Genomic DNA, 19,062 nt, shown 5'->3' with positions numbered 1-19,062 from the left:
TTGCAAGCTTCAAACACGAGACCTTTTTGGTGATTCCTTTTGGCATGTCCTTAAGCCTCTAGTAGCTTATTGGGAGGGGCCCATCTCCTCCTGTTAACTTTTAAAAGTGATGAAAGGGGTCAAAAAGGATGGGGTGGTGTAATGTTGCCATGTTGGTGGGGAGAACGGAGAGCGAGGGTGGTGAGGTAGTAGAAGGCAGTACTAGAACGCAGGTGACCATTTTTTTTAGCTAACTTTCCCATCCGGTTGGGGCCGGGTGGGGATGTGCATGCACCAAGCAATCAAAAAATCCCAAAAATGAATGAATATTTCAAATTTATCTGCATTTAGCGTCATGAGATCCCATATAAAAATTTTGCGTTCTTTGGAATCTGCTTAGTTATTAGCTTTAGATATTGTAGTTAAGCTAAGCTAGCAGCTTCAATGGATGTGACTTTACCCGTAAGATATGAACGTGAGGTATGGCTCTTGAGAGGTGGTCCCGATTGGGCAGTGCATAACATCGAATGGATACGCTTGGAAAGGCCAAAAAAAAGGGAAAAGGAGAGAAGATTCGCGGAAAGGGACACCATTGACACCTACCCCTCTAAGTGACATTCAATAAATATTATATCTGTTGCCTTTTGAGCTCGATTGAGCTGGAGAAGCATAATACGATGTTCCAGCTATTTTGCAATCATAAGAAGTGATCAAGAGATTGTTGGAACCTCTCTAAGTGATACTCAATAATTATATCTATTGCCTTTTGAGCTGAGCTGGAGAAGCATTGTATGATGTTCGAGCTATTCTGCAATTATAAAAAGTCATCAAGAGATTGTTAGAACATATCCGGCTGAAAATTCTTCGATGCTTAAGTCAAGTACAATTTCGAGAAAAAATAGAAAATATGAAAAAAAGATAAAAATATGAGAGTATGGTATTCGAATTTTTCTTTATACTCGAAGGATTTGGGTATCTGGTATTTATAGAGGAGAGGATTGGAATCTGCGTGATTAGGATCACACGATTTACAGATGAATAGTTGAGCTCATTCCATATCACTAATTGGGGTGATTAGAATATTTCTTTTTTAAGTGTGCCGCGATCGAACGCCTTCATTATCTACCGACTGATCATGATAATCCTTTTCGGATGTATTGACATCGTATCAAAATGTAATCGATCATGCTAATAGTTCAGAGATTTGATTGATCGTTGATTTTGCTGGACACGTCATCATCTAGTTAGCGGGCGGAACTGTCAGGCGAGATTTTAGGGATGGCAGATCCAAGTATGCAACCAAAGATATTATTAGTCAAAAGATGATCAAGATTAGTTGGGTATTAGACTCTCCAAACAAGAGAAGAGCCAGTGTGATGGCTTTGATAGGTTACAAAGGACTTTGCAATAAAAATGTATAAAGCTATATCTTATCAAAGTATTACCAAATTTTGGAAGGACTCTACATCTGAGGGACTTGATCCTGCAAGGGATTAGGCTGCCCCACAAAGAATAGAGAAGTAGTTGAAACAATCAATTTTTTATAATGGTCCTTCCAATGTTAAAGTTGATCGATGCTTTCAAAAGTTTCGTAAATTATGTAGGCCTCTCTGTGTAGTGGAGAGTTTGCTACTATTTCCTCATGGAAACAAAATCCTAGTGTTGGGGGGAATAAGATTTTTTCTCAAGTGACATAAATGCCCCTAAGAAGCCGTACAACTTCCGACCCCGGACGGCCGAAGTCGGCGTCCGACTTCGGAACGCCCGACCTCGAGACCTCCGACCTAAGAAAAACCCCGATGTTCGAGGTCTACTCTTGTCAGCCACCTACTACGGCCGTGCGCCTCAGAGGTCTGGCCGAGGACCATACCCCGACGCCCCTCTGGCATTTATTGCGCATGGTCGCCGTAACCCTCCGGCTTACTCCACAATAAATGCGGATCTCCGGCTTACTCCACAATAAATGCGGATCTCCGGCTTACTCCACAATAAATGCGGATCTCCGGCTTACTCCACAATAAATGCGGATCTCCAGCTTACTCCACCATAAATGCGCATGGCTCCTGTCATCTACGGACTCTCAGCTCTCCACGGCAAATCAGCCCAGCAGAGTCTAGTCAACTATGATAAGTCTCCGATCTCGGCCATAACTCCGACACCAATGCAATAATTCGCCTGATAGCGTGCTAGTTCGGGCTGTACGACGCCCCCACCGCCGACATCAGAGCAATGATTCGCCTGACCATGCGCCGACCTGAACAACACGCCGAGCCGTACTACGGCCTCGCCCTGTTACATCGCAGGTAAACCGACCCCCGCCTATAAAAGGGGGGCCTTGGCCCCACGGGAGGAGGGGGGGTACACTCTACAGACACTGTTTATCTCCTTTCTACACTGTTTGCCCCCTCCCTGACTTGAGCGTCGGAGGGCCGGCGCCGGAAAACCCGGCCACCGGCTCGTGTGCAGGCACCCGGACGGAGGACGCCGCCAGCTGACGGATCGTCGCCTCGCCGCGTGGACCCGCCGTCCCATCTCTCCGACCGCCCCAGACGGAGGACGCCGCTCGCCGACGGACCGCCGCCCCGCCGCCCCGCCGTGAGAACTCGCCGCTCCCTTTCCTCGACCGAAGATTGCCCTCGGGTCCAATTTCCAGCAACAGTTGGCGCTAGAGGAAGGGTCTGAGTAGCAGTCATGAAGTTGAGAAGTAAGGGAGCCTCTAACGCCTCCGGGCGTCCCCCGCAAAGTCCTGGACACTCTATCCAGAATTCTCCAACTCCGGCGGACCCGGTTCCTCAGGTCCAGCCGGAACAGTTTGACGCCTTGGTACAGCAAGTCCAGGCCCTGGCCACCGCCGTTCAGGGTCTGCGGCGTGAGGAAGCCTTACCTACGCTCCCCCCACGGGCTCAGGCCCCGCCGGAGTGTCTCCCCAACGGCCCGGTTTTCCCAAGCCAAAACTTGCATGGCTCTTCTAGAGCCAACAACGGAGAACGAGCTTCTCCCCGAAGGGAGTTACCGGGAGAAGGTTTTGATCGGAGACCCCAACTTTCTGAGGCAGAGTCAGCCCCAGATCACCATGAGCCGGCGCAAACCACAGCGACAATCCCACGGGTGGGGGAGCTCGACCGGAAAGTTGAGCATCTGGAGCGTCAGATTGCGGCGCTCCACAGCAAGAAGGCAAGACAAGAGGGAGACTTTGAGTTCACCACCAAGTCCCCCTTCTCCCGCCAGATCGAGGATGGGCCGGTTCTCGCGAGGTTCAAAATGCCTCAGGTGGAACCCTACAACGGGACGACCGACCCCCTCGACCACCTGGAGAGCTATCGGGCCCTCATGGCCCTACAAGGGTCCTCGGAGGCCATACTCTGCAAGGCCTTCCCAGCGACCCTCCGAGGGACCGCTCGGCTTTGGTTTTCTGGACTGAAGTCGAATACGGTGTCCTCTTTTGAGCAGCTCGGCAGGCAGTTCGCCACCAACTTCGCTGCCAGCCGGCGCCAGCGACGGACGTCAGACTCCCTCCTCGACATCAAACAGAAAGAGGGGGAGCCCCTCAAGGAGTACCTGGACCGCTTCACCGCCGCCACATGGGAGGTTCGCAAGCTAGACCAGTCGATGGCTATGTCGGCTCTGAAGACTGGGGTTCGCTCCTACCGATTCCTCTTCTCCATCGAGAAGAGCTTTCCGGCCGACTTCACTGAAATGTTGGCCCGAGCCCGAAAGTATGCCAAGGCCGAGGAGGCAGTTGCATCCACGCGGGGGGCAATTGAGCCCGCCTCCAAGAAGCAGAAGAAACGCCGCGAGGAGCGCGGCCGACAAAGGAGCCGATCCCTCCGCCGAGAGAAGAACCTCCCCAGACTGAGAAGCCCGCCCCAACAGCAGAGGCGATCTCAGCAAAGGACCCCTCCTCGGCCGAGGTCCCCACCACGGCCTCGGACGTACCCGGGAAAGTACGAGAACTACACACCCGTCAACGCTCCCCGGGCCGAGATCCTGATGGAAATCGAGGGTCGGGACTTCTTCCGACCCCCGCCTCCTATGCGAGACACGGGATTCCTCCGGAATCCCAGGAAGTATTGCCGCTTCCACCGAGATCGTGGGCACGACACGGAGGACTGCTACCAACTCCGGGATGAGATAGAAGCGCTCATCCGACGGGGAGTACTCAACCGGTTTGTGAGGAACCGACCTGAGGAAAGGAGGCCGGTGGAGAATGTCGCACCAACCGAAAATTCGGGCGACAACAGGCCCATCGCCGGCACCATCAACATGATCGGGCGGGCCTCGGCAGGAACGGCCGCCCAAGGAGCACCCCCGAAGCGCCCACGTACTGGTGAAGCCATCTCGTTCTCGGACGAGGACTTAGAAGGGGTCGAAACCCCCCATGATGATGCTGTGGTCATCTCTATGATTGTAAATAGGTTTGATGTAAAGCGTGTCCCAGTTGACAATGGAAGCTCAGCCAACATTTTGTATTATCATGCCTACCAGAAAATGGGATTGACAGAAGGGCATCTCCGGAGAGTCAATGCCCCGTTGGTTGGGTTTACTGGAGATGCAGTCCCGGTTGAAGGTGAGGCTAGCTTCCTTGTCACAGTCGGCCTCGCCCCCCGGGAGAGCACTGTGAGGATGGACCTCCTGGTGGTCCGTCTGCCCTCGGTCTACAACGCCATCCTTGGGCGCCCAGGGCTAAATGCCCTTCGAGCCGTGGTTTCAACTCACCATTTGCTCATGCGGTTCCCCACCGACCAAGGAGTAGGCGAGGTCCGCGGAGACCAGCTGGTCGCCAAGCAATGCTACATGGCGGCCCACACAGTAAAGCAACCAGCCGAGGCGCCGGACCACCCGATGGGCCCTTCGCTGCCCATAGAAACCCTCGATGCGAGGGACACCCTCTGGAAGAAGCAAGTAGAGCCCGGTGAGCTCCTTATTCAAATCCCACTACGAGAAAATTTTTCCAAGCTAACTGTGCAGGTCGGCTCCGGCCTCGGCGCCCGCGAGAGGGATTGCCTTGTCAGCTTCCTGCGGGACAACGCTGACGTCTTCGCCTGGTCGCCTGCGGACATGCCGGGAATTGACCCTGGAGTCATGGTCCACCGACTCCAGGTAAGGCCGACCAGCAGGCCTGTAAAGCAGAAGAAAAGAGGCTCTGCTCCGGAACGACAACGGGCGGCAGCTGAAGAGCTGGACAAGCTCCTCAGAGCCGGTTTCATCCGGGAGGTCTCCTACCCGGACTGGCTCGCCAACATAGTCCTCGTAAAGAAGGCCAACGGAAAATGGCGTATGTGCGTGGACTACACCGACTTGAACAAGGCCTGCCCAAAAGACAGCTTCCCCCTTCCGAGCATCGACCAGCTCGTCGACTCCACTTCAGGACACCAACTGCTAACTTTTATGGACGCCTTTTCAGGATACAATCAAATCCGAATGGCGCCAGAAGACGAGGAGAAGACGGCCTTCATCACCGACAAGGGCACCTACTGCTACAAGGTGATGCCCTTCGGCCTGAAAAACGCTGGGGCCACCTATCAGAGACTGGTCAGCCAAATTTTTAAAGACCAGATCGGCCGGAATATGGAAGTCTATGTGGACGACATGCTGGTAAAGAGCCGAGCGGTGGAACACCACATAGCCGATCTCAACGAGACATTCGCCAAGCTCAGAAGGTACCAAATGAAACTCAACCCGGCGAAGTGCGCGTTCGGGGTCACCTCGGGCAAGTTCCTGGGTTTCATAGTGACCCAGCACGGAATTGAAGCCAACCCGGAGAAGATCCGGGCACTGCAAGAGATGTCGCCTCTAAAGATAGTTAAGGAGGTGCAACGGCTCGCAGGGCGGGTTGCCGCCCTGGGAAGGTTCGTCTCTCGGTCAGCCGAGCGATGCCTCCCCTTCTTCAAGAGCCTTAAACGGCCGAAAGACTTCCGGTGGACAGAAGAATGCCAGCAGGCCTTTGAAGAGCTTCGGAGCCTTCTGGCCTCTCCCCCGCTGCTCACCAAGCCCCAGAAAGGCGAGGTTCTTTACTTATATCTGGCCGTCTCCCCAGCTGCAGTAAGCTCAGTCCCCGTCCGGGAAGAGGACAAGCTCCAAAAGCCGGTCTATTACACCAGCCGGGTTCTCAGGGATCCTGAGACCCGATATTCTAAACTTGAGAAGACCATCTTCGCTCTCATCATCTCGGCTTGGAGACTCAGGCCTTACTTCCAAGCCCACACGATAGCCATATTGACCGACCAGCCTATGAAGCAAATACTGCAGAGGTCGGATCGTGCGGGGAGGATCGCCAAATGGGCGGTCGAGCTCGGAGAATTCGACCTCGAATATCGGCCCAGGCCGGCTATCAAAGCTCAGATACTCGCCGACTTCATCGTGGAGTGCACCCTTCCGGACGACCCCGAGAGGCCACCCGAATCCGTAGAGGAGGCCCCGAGGCAGCCATGGGTCCTGCACTCGGACGGGTCTTCGACCTCGGGGGGTAGCGGGGCCGGACTCATCCTCACCAGTCCAGACGGAGTGGTGGCAGAGCAAGCTTTGCGCCTCGAATTCCCGGCCTCGAACAATGAGGCCGAGTATGAGGCTCTCATCGCCGGGCTCAAGCTGGCGAAAGAACTAAAAGTGGAAGACCTGACGGCCTTCAGCGACTCCCAGCTGGTAGTGAACCAGATCCAAGGAGACTTCGAAGCTAAAGAGCCATCCATGCAAAAGTATCTCCAAAAGGTGCGGGAACTCATATCTATCCTGAATTCCTTCAATATTCAGTACATTCCCAGAGCGGAGAACCTCAGGGCAGACCAGCTATCCAAATTGGCAACCTCCCGCATGAGCGAGCTTCCCAAGGGAACAGCGCTCGAATATCTTCAGATCCCCAGCACGGAGGAACCCGAGCCCACCATGTGCATCGACTCCGAGCCAAGCTGGATCGATGGGCTCGTCTGCTACCTTCAGGACGGAACCCTACCTTACGACGAGATGGAGGCTCGCCGAATCAAGCGCCAGGCTCCCCGGTATGTCTTGTACGAGAATAAACTCTATCGACGATCATTTACTTCTCCCCTTCTCAGATGCCTCCGTCCCTCCGAGGCGGACTATGCCCTCCGAGAGGTCCATGAAGGGATCTGCGGAAATCACCTGGGGGGTCGGGCACTAGCCCATAAAGTCCTGCGACAAGGATATTATTGGCCCACACTCCAGAAGGATGCAACGGATTTCGTCCGGAAGTGCGATCGGTGCCAACGAAACGCCAATATCCAGCGCCGACCTTCAGCTCTGCTGACCTCCATCATCGCCCCCTGGCCGTTTGCCCAATGGGGGATCGACATCCTGGGGCCCTTTCCCCTGGCCACCGGACAGAGAAAGTTCCTGGTCGTCTCCATCGACTACTTCACCAAATGGGTTGAGGCTGAACCCGTCGCCCGGATCACCGAGCAAAAGATGCGGGACTTCGTGTGGAAGTCCATAATCTGCAGATTCGGACTACCCCGTATCCTTATATCTGACAATGGTCGACAATTTGACAATATTCATTTCAGGGAATTTTGCTCTGAGCTCGGCATTGATCACCGTTTCACCTCAGTCGCTCACCCCCAGACAAACGGGGAAACTGAGGTAACTAACCGCACTATTTTGCAGGGGCTCAAGGCTAGGCTTGATCGGTCCAAAGGACAATGGGTCGAGGACTTGTACAATGTCCTTTGGGCGTACCGGACCACGTTCCGACTGCCCACGAGAGAGACCCCCTTCAACCTAGCATACGGCACTGAGGCCGTCATCCCGTTGGAGATCGGCCTGCCTTCTCCAAGGGTGGAGCATTACGACCCCGACACCAATTCTTCCCAGCTCAGGAGCAACTTGGACCTCGTCGAAGAGACAAGAGAGGTTGCCCGGGCCCGCATGGCGAGATACCAACAGCGAACGTCCCAATACTACAACTCTAGAGTCAAGCCAAAGCTCTTCAGAGTGGGGGACCTCGTCCTTAGGAGAGCCGAGGCTTCTCAACCGACTGAGCAAGGAAAGCTCGCCCCAAATTGGGAAGGGCCGTATCAGATCGCCCGGGTACAACGACCAGGGGCGTATAAATTAAAGTCCCTAGAGGGGACCCTGATCCCGCGAAGCTGGAACTCCGAGAATCTACGAATGTACTACCAGTAAAACCCCTAGGGGTTCAAGACAATCAGGATAATGGACTCAGCTTCCTTTTCGCAAACAATTCTTTTATCTTGATGGCTGTAATTCTCTTCTAATATTGGGTCGTCTGTGATCCTCAGATTCTCCGACCGAAATCGGGATGCCTCGAGGCTCGACCGTAGAGTCCCAAACTCCCTCGACCTCGGGAAGAATCGCAGGACGACGAAACATCGACTTGGCGCGAAATTCCCTCGACTAAGGTCAGAATGCCCTGGTTCGTCGAGATGCCCCGAGACGTCGGGATGCCCCGGCCATAGGGATGTTCGAGACGTCAAGATATGAGCACGGTCCTCTCTGACCAGACGAGCTCGGCTCGTTCTCCATCAACTTCCACCTATGAGCACGGTCCTCTCTGACCAGACGAGCTCGGCTCGTTCTCCTACCTCGACTAAGGTCGGGATGCCCCGAGGGTCGACCGTAGAGAACCAGACTCCCTCGACCTCGGGAAGGCGTCGTGAGGGGTGGAAAGGGTGGCTCCACCCGGGGCGCCACGAAGTGGACCTCCGGGAGCGGTCGACGATCCCCGATCCCCGAAGCGAGCGATCCCTCGACTAAGGTCGGGATGCCCCGAGGGTCGACCGTAGAGAACCAGACTCCCTCGACCTCGGAAAGCGTCGCAGGTCGGTAGAGCGTGCCCAGACCCGCCGACCTGACGAACGATTCCTCGACTAAGGTCGGGATGCCCCGAGGGTCGACCGTAGAGTCCCAAACTCCCTCGACCACGGGAGGCACCACAGGTCAGCAAAGCGTCCACGGACTCGCCGACCTGACGCAAGATCCCTCGACCAAGGTTGAGGCGCCCGAGGTCCTACCATGGGGTCTGAAACTCCCTCCAGAGAGCTACAATTCAATAAAGCCTCGCCAAATCCTCTCAACCTCGGTGGGCGCTGTTGGGTCCATGAGAAACCCGAGCCCCCCTTTAAGTCAAAATGACTCCGGAGGTCAACGAGGAAAGGAGGCAACCTACTCCACCATGCGAAGCGTGACTCGGAGAATGCAAGAGGTACATCCAACTAGACGCCCTCCTTGTTAAATTTTATCTACATATTGCTGAGCGGAATCCCAACGTTGGAGTCTTATCTCGCCCCAAAGTCGGGCCTCTCCAATGGGTCGGCTTAAGATCGACCCCCTAACTACATTATGCAGGCTCCGTTCGTCAAGTCTCCGCAATCTGTACGAAGGCTTCATAAATTAGGGCCCAACTCGGCTCTTCTACGTAAACTCCGATATCTAGCTGAGAAAGTGGTTCCGACCACGAGTGTATCAGCCAAACATGGATACCAAGGCAATTTTTGGAAATCCCAGCCTTGCTCACCGAGATCTCGGCAGAGTCCGAGAACGATAACTACGAAAACCTTCGATGACGACTTACTTATTAGCCCGCGCTCCCTACGAGGGGTTCGGAGTTAAGTTCGGAAACCCGACTAAAATCCCCGAATAGCAGCAGGCATAGACCTAGTCCGGTCTTACTTGAAGGGCTAAGGCCCAACCTCGATGCCTTGGGATTTTCCTAAAGGCTAAGCGTGATGACTTCCACGATTCTTAGATCCGAGCTATGGGACTTAGAGGAATTTTCTAAAAAACCTAAGACTCGGACCTCCTCTTGGTCGGAATGACTGGAACCCGAGAAGGCTAAGACATAGCCCGGAAAAAGGGGACAACTTCGTTAAGCAACCCGAAAACTAAGATGTGAAGTTAGAGGTCGTCGAGGCAGTTAGCTAAGGCTCTAGCCTCGTTCGCAACAAAAAAGAAAGGCAAACACATAATGATGAAAGTGTTTTTCATTAACAGAAGGCCGAAGGCCGATTATAAAATTGGAGGTCGACCATTTAAGAGCCGACCTCGGATACAATGAAAAAGAAAGGAAAAATACGCTAAGTCCTAAGCGGCGGGAGCAACGTCCGGGGGGTCGTCCGGCACATCGATAACCTCATGATCTTCATCCGGAACAGGCTCGGGGTCGGGGGCAGGAGCTTCGAGCACCGGCTCCGGGACGGCGTCCACCTCGGCCGCTGGAGCCGCCTCCACGACACCGACCGCCTCGGCCACCCCCGTCGAAGGCTCGGCGGGGTCTTGTTCATATATTCCCACCTCGGATGTCAGGATAGCGGGAAGGGCTTCGACATCGGACCCCCAGCCCAGGTCCTCCCTCGGACGGACCGTCGAGAGGTCGTACTGAGGGCAGTACCGGCGCATCTGAGCCCGGAAGTTCTCGAAACCTCGGAGAAACCCGTCCACTGTCTCCTCCTCCAACATGTCGCGGAACTCTTGCGACTCCTTGAAGAGCTCCACGGCATGTTCGGCTCGCTCGAGTGCCCTCCTCTCCCGGGCCTCAAGTTGCTCGATTCGGAGGCGGGAGACCCCGTCCTCATACCTGAGGGCCGCGACCTCGGCCTGGACCTCCCTTAAGCGCGCCTCCGTGCCGCGCAAGGCCGACCTAGTTAGGGCGTGGGCGGCCTTCTCCTCCCCGAGCCCCTCCGCTATAGCGAGGCGAGCTGGTACTCGGCCAGCAGCTGGCTCACGAACTCGTGGGCGGGAAAACGCAGGCCAGCCCAAAGTGTCTCGCGGTAGACCGCGATCCGACCTGGGGGCGGCTGCATCACCCTGTCCTCCGGCCCCGCAGTTTCAAGACGAAACCCGGGCTGGAAGAAGAACCGGGAGCGGATCAGCTCCAACTCCTCCCCCGACAGGCTCGATCCCATTTCCTCAGGACCCAAACCCATTCCCACAGAAGAACGAAATAAAAGTTAAAAAAAGCGGAAAATAGAAGCTGGGGAGGAGAAGAAAAGAGGAAACCCTAGTAAAAACAGGGTGAAAACCTACTGGACATCGCCGGAAATCGCTCCGGGCACCGACGACAAGGTTCGGTTGAGAAAGGAAGCAAGGGAGAAAGGCAACAAAAATAAGAAGCAGCCAAACGAGACCTTTAGGGCAACCTCGAGGGGTTTATATAGACCCCCCTGACGGCCCAGATCGATGGGGTCGGTTCCCATCCCCCGATCGGGTTGCGCCACGTGTCGACCTCGGAAGCCGAGGCACCGTATTCACTCCGGATTAATAAATCGGGTGCGAAATCGAAGCGTTGTCCCATCGGATCTCGGGGCCTCATCATGGGTCTGCAAAATCAAATCGTCTTGAGGAACGAGCGGGCGCTGCCCCGCTCCCCTCATTTAATAAGATCTGGGACACGTGGAGCCTCGATGTGGCCTCCATCTCTCCGGAATTGTGATCCAGTAACACGAAATCGGAAGCGTCCGACCTTGGGTCACGCCGCGTGTCCGTTTTAAACCCCGTAACGGCACACTCATTAATGAGCAAGAAGCCTCGATTACGGGATTGAGGCACCGCCTCGACGAGCTCGAGGACCCCCATCATTAATCCGCCGTAAGGCGATCCTGGCGATTCAAGAGACGCCATCTCCGCTTCAAGAAGCGTAATGATGCGAGCTTCATCATAAGCTCACCGAATAAAGCAGCCTCGAGACGCCAAAGGGCGCAGGTTTCACCATGAAAGCTCCGAGAAGCGCAAGGGGGCGGACGAGACTCGCCCCCCAACCTCAGTGACAGACTTTACTTCCCACGTCCGAGCCCACAAGTCGCTCGAACTCGGAAGTCGGGGGGTAGTGTTGGGGGGAATAAGATTTTTTCCCAAGTGACATAAATGCCCCTAAGAAGCCGTACAACTTCCGACCCCGGACGGCCGAAGTCGGCGTCCGACTTCGGAACGCCCGACCTCGAGACCTCCGACCTAAGAAAAACCCCGATGTTCGAGGTCTACTCTTGTCAGCCACCTACTACGGCCGTGCGCCTCAGAGGTCTGGCCGAGGACCATACCCCGACGCCCCTCTGGCATTTATTGCGCATGGTCGCCGTAACCCTCCGGCTTACTCCACAATAAATGCGGATCTCCGGCTTACTCCACAATAAATGCGGATCTCCGGCTTACTCCACAATAAATGCGGATCTCCGGCTTACTCCACAATAAATGCGGATCTCCGGCTTACTCCACCATAAATGCGCATGGCTCCTGTCATCTACGGACTCTCAGCTCTCCACGGCAAATCAGCCCAGCAGAGTCTAGTCAACTATGATAAGTCTCCGATCTCGGCCATAACTCCGACACCAATGCAATAATTCGCCTGATAGCGTGCTAGTTCGGGCTGTACGACGCCCCCACCGCCGACATCAGAGCAATGATTCGCCTGACCATGCGCCGACCTGAACAACACGCCGAGCCGTACTACGGCCTCGCCCTGTTACATCGCAGGTAAACCGACCCCCGCCTATAAAAGGGGGGCCTTGGCCCCACGAGAGGAGGGGGGTACACTCTACAGACACTGTTTATCTCCTTTCTACACTGTTTGCCCCCTCCCTGACTTGAGCGTCGGAGGGCCGGCGCCGGAAAACCCGGCCACCGGCTCGTGTGCAGGCACCCGGACGGAGGACGCCGCCAGCTGACGGATCGTCGCCTCGCCGCGTGGACTCGCCGTCCCATCTCTCCGACCGCCCCAGACGGAGGACGCCGCTCGCCGACGGACCGCCGCCCCGCCGTGAGAACTCGCCGCTCCCTTTCCTCGACCGAAGATTGCCCTCGGGTCCAATTTCCAGCAACACCTAGCACCGTCAATATAAGAGATAAGAGAACCTCAAAAAGATGGGCCACCCATCAAACCCATGGTATATCAGCTATCTTGCCTAATAGCACAAATCCTTCGGTCTATACCTATGAGAAGTGGAGATACCAAGCATAATTTTCAACCACCACCATTATTTCCCATTTCATTCATTCAAATTTTTTTTATGTTATCGTACTTTTTCTCCTTATAGAAGAAGGCGCATCCATATAGTGGCCTTCAAGCATACACGTAGTAGATTAGCTCGCCTGCCTAATAAAAATGTATTTTATTTGTACTTATGAGTAGAACTGGTCACGGGCTGGATTTGGGCAAATAAATATCAAAATTTCAGTAAGCATGGCTCGAGGCCAAAAAGATAAATAAATATTTTTGAGGCTTGAGATTGGCTAATGATGAACTCTATCTATAAGAATGGAGCAGTGCCATGGGGTGGATACGAGGTTTATCATGTGATAAGAGATGGTTAGTACAATTTAGAGGATTTGTTATCAAACACGAGTTAATTTACAAATTGGAAAATCAACCGTGATGGATCCTACGAACTTTTCGTGTGTGGTGAAGCCGCCCCTAAGAATTTTTCATGAGTACTTTGTTCATTCATCTTCTCTTCATTTCGTCCATGTGTTTCATGGTGATGCCTATCCATTGGTGGACCATGCATGTCATGTAATAAAAGCGAGGTAGGGTTTGTACCTCATCCTGACCGGGCGCCCACCACGCATTGGCCTCGTGAAGCGAGGTTACCGTGTCGCGGATTCCACGTGATAGGGGTGAACATGTTGGCCGCTGATTGCACGCTGTCTCACGGCGTGGCGTCCTCGGCATGGTTGCCTCGCGTGGGAGCACGCCCCGGGCCACGGGAAGGCTCTTGGCACGGACGTCGACACGGCTTCTGGCACGCAGGCAGCTGCTTTTTTTTTTTTTTTTTTAACCAGGCTCTAAGTCGTAGGACAACGTGTGGCTCTGGAGAAATTATACCCTACAATACCTGCACCACGTGCGAGGGGCTGCGTCATGGTTTTGCCAGAATTCCTAGTTAAATGGAAGTTTGATTGAGGTGTTTGGAATCAGATGATGGAGTAGTGTCTGAGTCATTCTAGGAATCAATTAATACTTTTTATACAGGACTCGTTTGGTGTACGAAGGAAAGAAAAAAAATATGATCAATAAAAAAATATTAAAATATAAAAATATCTGATGTTTGATTATTTTTTAAAAAATAATATTTTTTTTATTTTATGAAAAAAAAATATGGGAAAAAAATTTAATTTTTATCGGCTGAAAATTAGGATATTTTTTTATTCTAAAAATATTTCTAAGCTTTTAGATAGGATGTGATAAAAAAAATTAATTAAATACGTAACCAGTATTTTATATAATTTTTTTAGAAAAGTAAATGTTCAACTAAATATAAACTAATTAGAAATGTGTCATTTTTTTATTATTAACAAAATATAAAAAATTATTTTTTAGATATTTGTATCTAAACATCAACTTACCAAAAAAAAAAATTGGTGAGAAATTTTTTTTTTACAAATCAAACGAGTCTATAGTGAATCCTCGGAGAACTGTGAGGAAGAGTTACGGTGAACAATTAGTTTCGTCCTCGACTCTAGTGACGGAGAGCACTATCATGGTGTTGTTTTACTGCTTTAATTTGAGCTTCAAAAAATTAACCTCGTAGCTTGAGTCTTAATATTGGTGAATGGTAAAGGGTGCCTGGTTTCCTCGTGTCCGAGTCCACTCCACTCACGCAGTTTATCATCTCGCGCTTGAAAGAATCTTCTTGGAGAGAATCAATAGTTCTGTGTCTGATGAGTCTTGTATGCCTTTATTAATTCATAAAAAGTTTGTTATTGTTTCCGAAATTTCCCATCCAAGTTTATTTTTCTCACAAATCTAATCTCACTATTGAGTTATGTTATTGTGATCCGGGGGATAGGACGCTTATGGAGAAATAAGCAGGGACTGGCTCAGGGATTGGTAACTCAATTTTAAATTTTGACCTTGATTTGCCCGCCATTAAAGGACAAGATATATTGATAAAAAAAATTATGTTCGACATCTCATTTTGATGACCATTTAATTCTGAAGAAAAGATATTCCCCTTTTTAAGAGGTGGCGGATGTAAATGGAAACTTGGTTGCAAATTGCTTGAACCTAGCCAATGATGCATTGCCACATCAACATGCAAAGTCATGCATATACGAGTCCATGCATCGACATGGCAATGCTTGTTTAATTTTGTTCAAAACAAGCACAATCAAGTATATAACTTGCATTAACATGTTTAAAATAAATATATAATCACATTTAGAACACAAACATGTATATTTTCATAAAATAAAAGCATAAATATGAATAAAGTACACAAAGAGGACTACAAGTTTGATGAGACATAGCTGGACTAAATGAGAGGGTGTGCCAATTAATTGAGTTAAAAAGTCTCCTGTGTTGATATACAGAGTTGGATCTCATCCTGTCCTCATGCCAATTTTCAGATAGTCTCCCACCTGCACCTGTTCTCCTTCTTTAAAATAATTTTTTTTTTGAATGAGTGTCTGATCGAAGATCGAGAATTGTTTTTTCATAAGTATAATATTCATTGTTGAATGCCTCATTGCATTCTTTGAAAAATAAATATGATATTTGACTTATAATTTTTTTTTTGTGGGAGTAGAGGACTTGTAGGTTTCTACAAAGATGCGAACGGAAATCTAACCACTAGAGTTGATCGACAATTCCCCATAACACCATTATCTCTCAGAAATCAACAAGCTAAACTACTTCAAAAAAAAAGTAATGCTTTAGTTATTTTCTTTTTGAGAAATATGATGAAGATATCACCACCAGAACCCTATGGGAGGAGTGCCAATTAACTGGATTAACTGGATTGTGGCAATGCTCTCACTACTTTTCAGCAGAGAGATAATTGATTGAATGTTTCAAGAGAAGAGTCGATACAGCAGTAACTTTCTTTAAATAAATCATAGACATTATATAGATATATACTAAGCAACAACATCCCATATATCCAATTGCAAAGATGCTTGCCTTGCTTTATCCCTTGCTCCGACCATTTCTCCAACCCTGAAATTATTGGTCTGATTGTTATGAGACTAGTCAACAGGGATTTATTGTTATACTAGAGTCTTTTAGAGAGTGGGGAATTTTTTTTTTTTTTTGGGGTCTAAGTTACTGACCTTGTGATTGGGGTAGCTAAGGTTTGACCTTTCAGTAAAAGGAGAGAGATTCCATGGAGGATGGTTAGTCTAAGACATCTATTACATTTAATACCTTTTAATGCTTTGTCACTGTCCCATTAGATTCAAAAGTTGTGAAGAGACCAGACTTGCTCCATTCTGTTTAACATATTAGCCTTGTCATATAAACAAATCTTAACCACCCATTTGATGTCAAAAGAACAATTAGTGTAATACATGGCCAGACAGATTGGAACATGGATAGCCCAACAAGCCAGTTTTCTGTTCTTTTTTCTCCTTCTCCTCTTGTGAGGATTAAGGTGGAGGAAGATCCATCAAAACACTAGAGTAGAGTAGAGTTGGAGTCGAACCTAGATAGTCCGCATGAAATAAAAACACTGGGAGACCTCAACCAAGTGAAACCATCTATTGATAATCTTCTTAAAATCTAATAGCTTATTTTTTTTTTATGATTAGATGTCCCATGATAACCAGACACATCATTTGTTTGATATTTTTTTCTGTCATAGTTGAAAAAGATATCTCCATCAGAAAGAAAACAGAGCTAAAAATATAGGGAAGCAAGAACCATCTATAACTTGACATCGACGATCCATTTGCATTCTGCGATTCCATGCAAAAGTAAATGGCCGGCAGCATAGAAGAAAGGAAGGGTAGGGTGGAAAGGATTGAACAAAGAGAAAGGAAACATCTTTTTGTTTTCCATCTTTAGTTGACAGGTAAACATGGGCGACCTTCCGGAGACTGCCTTGTTGACCAGAGCAATTGGCCCATTTAGGGAAAAAGCCAATGCATGAGATGTCAGCGGCGACCCTCCTACCGCTGGAACCGCCCCAGCCTGTTATCAGCCAGCCTTGTTCCATAGGCGAAGCTCTTGTACTCGCACCATGTGAACTCCCTGTAGAGGCTCTGCTCCCCCTCTCCCATCAACAGTGGCAAGGGTGCCAGCCTCTCTCCCGAAGGTGGCCCCCCGAAGTAGATCATGGAGACCCTGGATTTCAAACCACTGGCCAAAACCCTGTGCTTCACGCTCCTGAATCTCCCATTGGTGAGAACCTGAAACAAGCCCACAGTATGACCATTAGACATATTCCCACCACCCACAGGAAACAACACCATCACGATTCCCGTGCAACCTTAAAGAACGGAGACAAGCCTTCTTTTATCCGATTCATGTACCATTGACTGCTCTATGAAGTTGGTTATGTTATAAAGAAAGAGAAACTCCCAAGGAACAGAGGACATGGTTTGAATGCAACTTCCTATGTTAATGTCGGAGGAGAGACGGATATAGTTTATTAGTAGGATAGTGAGGCTGGGGCCAATTTGGTTGAGACAGCTAGGAACATCGAGTTTAGAACATTGTGAGCAGAATGGGAAGGTGGAAGGGATGGTTCGTTACCTGCAAGGAGTCACCAACATTGATGAAAAAGGAATCCTGGTCAGGTGGAACTGTAACCCAAGTCCCATCCCTCAGAGATATTTGCAGCCCCGAGGTGTTGTTTGATCTCAAAATTGAAATAATCTGTGGGTCTGTGTGCTCTCCAAATTCAGTCAGGCTGCAGTCCAGGTCCTGAAGGTGGGGGCATGGAGGGTAGTGATTCAACCTTAACACTGTGTCACTCTCCTCATCCATGACCAGCTTGCTCAAAATATTTCTCGGCTGAATCCTTAGCCCTTCAGCCATCAACTCTAAAACCTCACGGACCAGCTTCCTCATAGCTGATACATACTCATTCAAAGCAGAGCTGCAGCAAAACCCACCAAGAAGAAAAACGGGGAATTTTTAAGACGTTAGAAGGTATAGAGAACCAAAATTGCCAAAGGCCGACTAAAAAAGTTCGTCAGCTTTATGAAGACTTCATTAGAGAAGATCCATATTTTTAAGCACTGTTCTCACCGTAAGGAGCTTGCTGAAGGTTCTTCGAGAAAGGCTAGTGAAGAGTGAGACATGGGCTTGGAAGTGACATCCAAGATGAGGTACTCCAGCCAGCCCACATCTCCATTACGGCCAATGGTCTTGTTTCCATAACCGAATGGATTGGCAGGCCCTGCTCGTTCTTTCTCCACTTGGGCGAGGGAGAAGAACTTCACAGCCTCTGCCTCCAGCCTAGCCATGAGCTCCATAGGAATCCCATGGTTGGTGACCTTGAAGAACCCGAGCTCCTCGCATGCTCTCACGAGGAGGGTCTCGGAGCCCGGTTCCGCGAGGTTTATGACGGGAATACCGGAGAAATACGTGCTGGGTTTGGGTGCAATTGGGAGCGTGATTTGTTCGAGCGTTGTTTTGGTTAAGACCACCATGGCTCAATGACAACGGAAACAGAGGAAAACAGAGCAGTCTTGGCGTGGGTGCGAGGTAGCGGGTGTAGGAGGGGCTGCCGGGTATATATAAGCAGGTCGAGTCCACCTGTCGATAGGAACAGCGTGGAGTGGGAGCGTGTCTGCAGAGAAAGCGAGGCAAAAACAAGGGGTTGAAAACTTTAGGAAGAGGGGCTTGCTCGCCGGGTGGGTGGTGGTGTCTGCGTGCCCGCGCCCAGCCCTGCGTGCCGGCCCAGTCCCTGACTGTGCCGAGTTGAGCAGTGGCCCACAGGACCCACACGAGTGGCTATTCCACCTCTTGAGCCGATTTTGCAGGGAGAACAGAGCATGAAGGATAGGGTCTGTGGAGAGCTGGTTAGCAAAGGGGACTCAGGACCTGAGGAGGGGGGTCCAGGCTACTACCTAGGATGCTTGATGAAAGTCTTATTGTCGAACTGTCGGGGGGCGGGAAAGCCCTCTTTTGCCCCGGCCTTTTATAGGTTGGTGCAGCTATATAATTCGGATATATGTATTCTCTTCGAGACCCGTCTGTATGAGAGGAGTCTACAACGTGCTAGGCAAGTCTTTCCTAGATCATGGGGCTTCTATGCAGTAGAGTCTCGTGATCTGTCAGATGGGATAATTGCTACTTAGAGGCTAGGGTGCGGTGATCTGGACATTTTTAATGTTTGCGAGTAACATGTGGTGATGGTGATCTCTGAAGGCAATGACAGGCCGTGGATCCTA

At 50.7% G+C, this 19,062-nt stretch overlaps 1 protein-coding gene across 1 annotated transcript; it reads right to left on the bottom strand.

Annotated features, from left to right (window-relative positions):
- Nucleotides 1-16,588: 16,588 nt before the first annotated feature.
- On the bottom strand, nucleotides 16,589-18,663 carry LOC103701313 (gibberellin 2-beta-dioxygenase 1-like). Its single transcript, XM_008783367.6, has 3 exons — nucleotides 17,915-18,663; nucleotides 17,417-17,762; nucleotides 16,589-17,070 (listed from the first exon to the last, which is right to left on the bottom strand). The coding sequence occupies exons 1-3, from the start codon at nucleotides 18,316-18,318 to the stop codon at nucleotides 16,831-16,833; spliced, it is 990 nt and encodes a 329-aa protein (XP_008781589.4). The 5' UTR covers nucleotides 18,319-18,663; the 3' UTR covers nucleotides 16,589-16,830.
- Between the last annotated feature and the right edge of the window lie 399 nt (nucleotides 18,664-19,062).

Source organism: Phoenix dactylifera, chromosome 12 (assembly GCF_051530095.1).
Source record: "Phoenix dactylifera cultivar Ajwa chromosome 12, Ajwa_hap1_PhDact_Kaust_v1.1, whole genome shotgun sequence".
NCBI lineage: Eukaryota > Viridiplantae > Streptophyta > Magnoliopsida > Arecales > Arecaceae > Phoenix > Phoenix dactylifera.
This window is presented reverse-complemented; position numbering and strand designations above follow the sequence as displayed.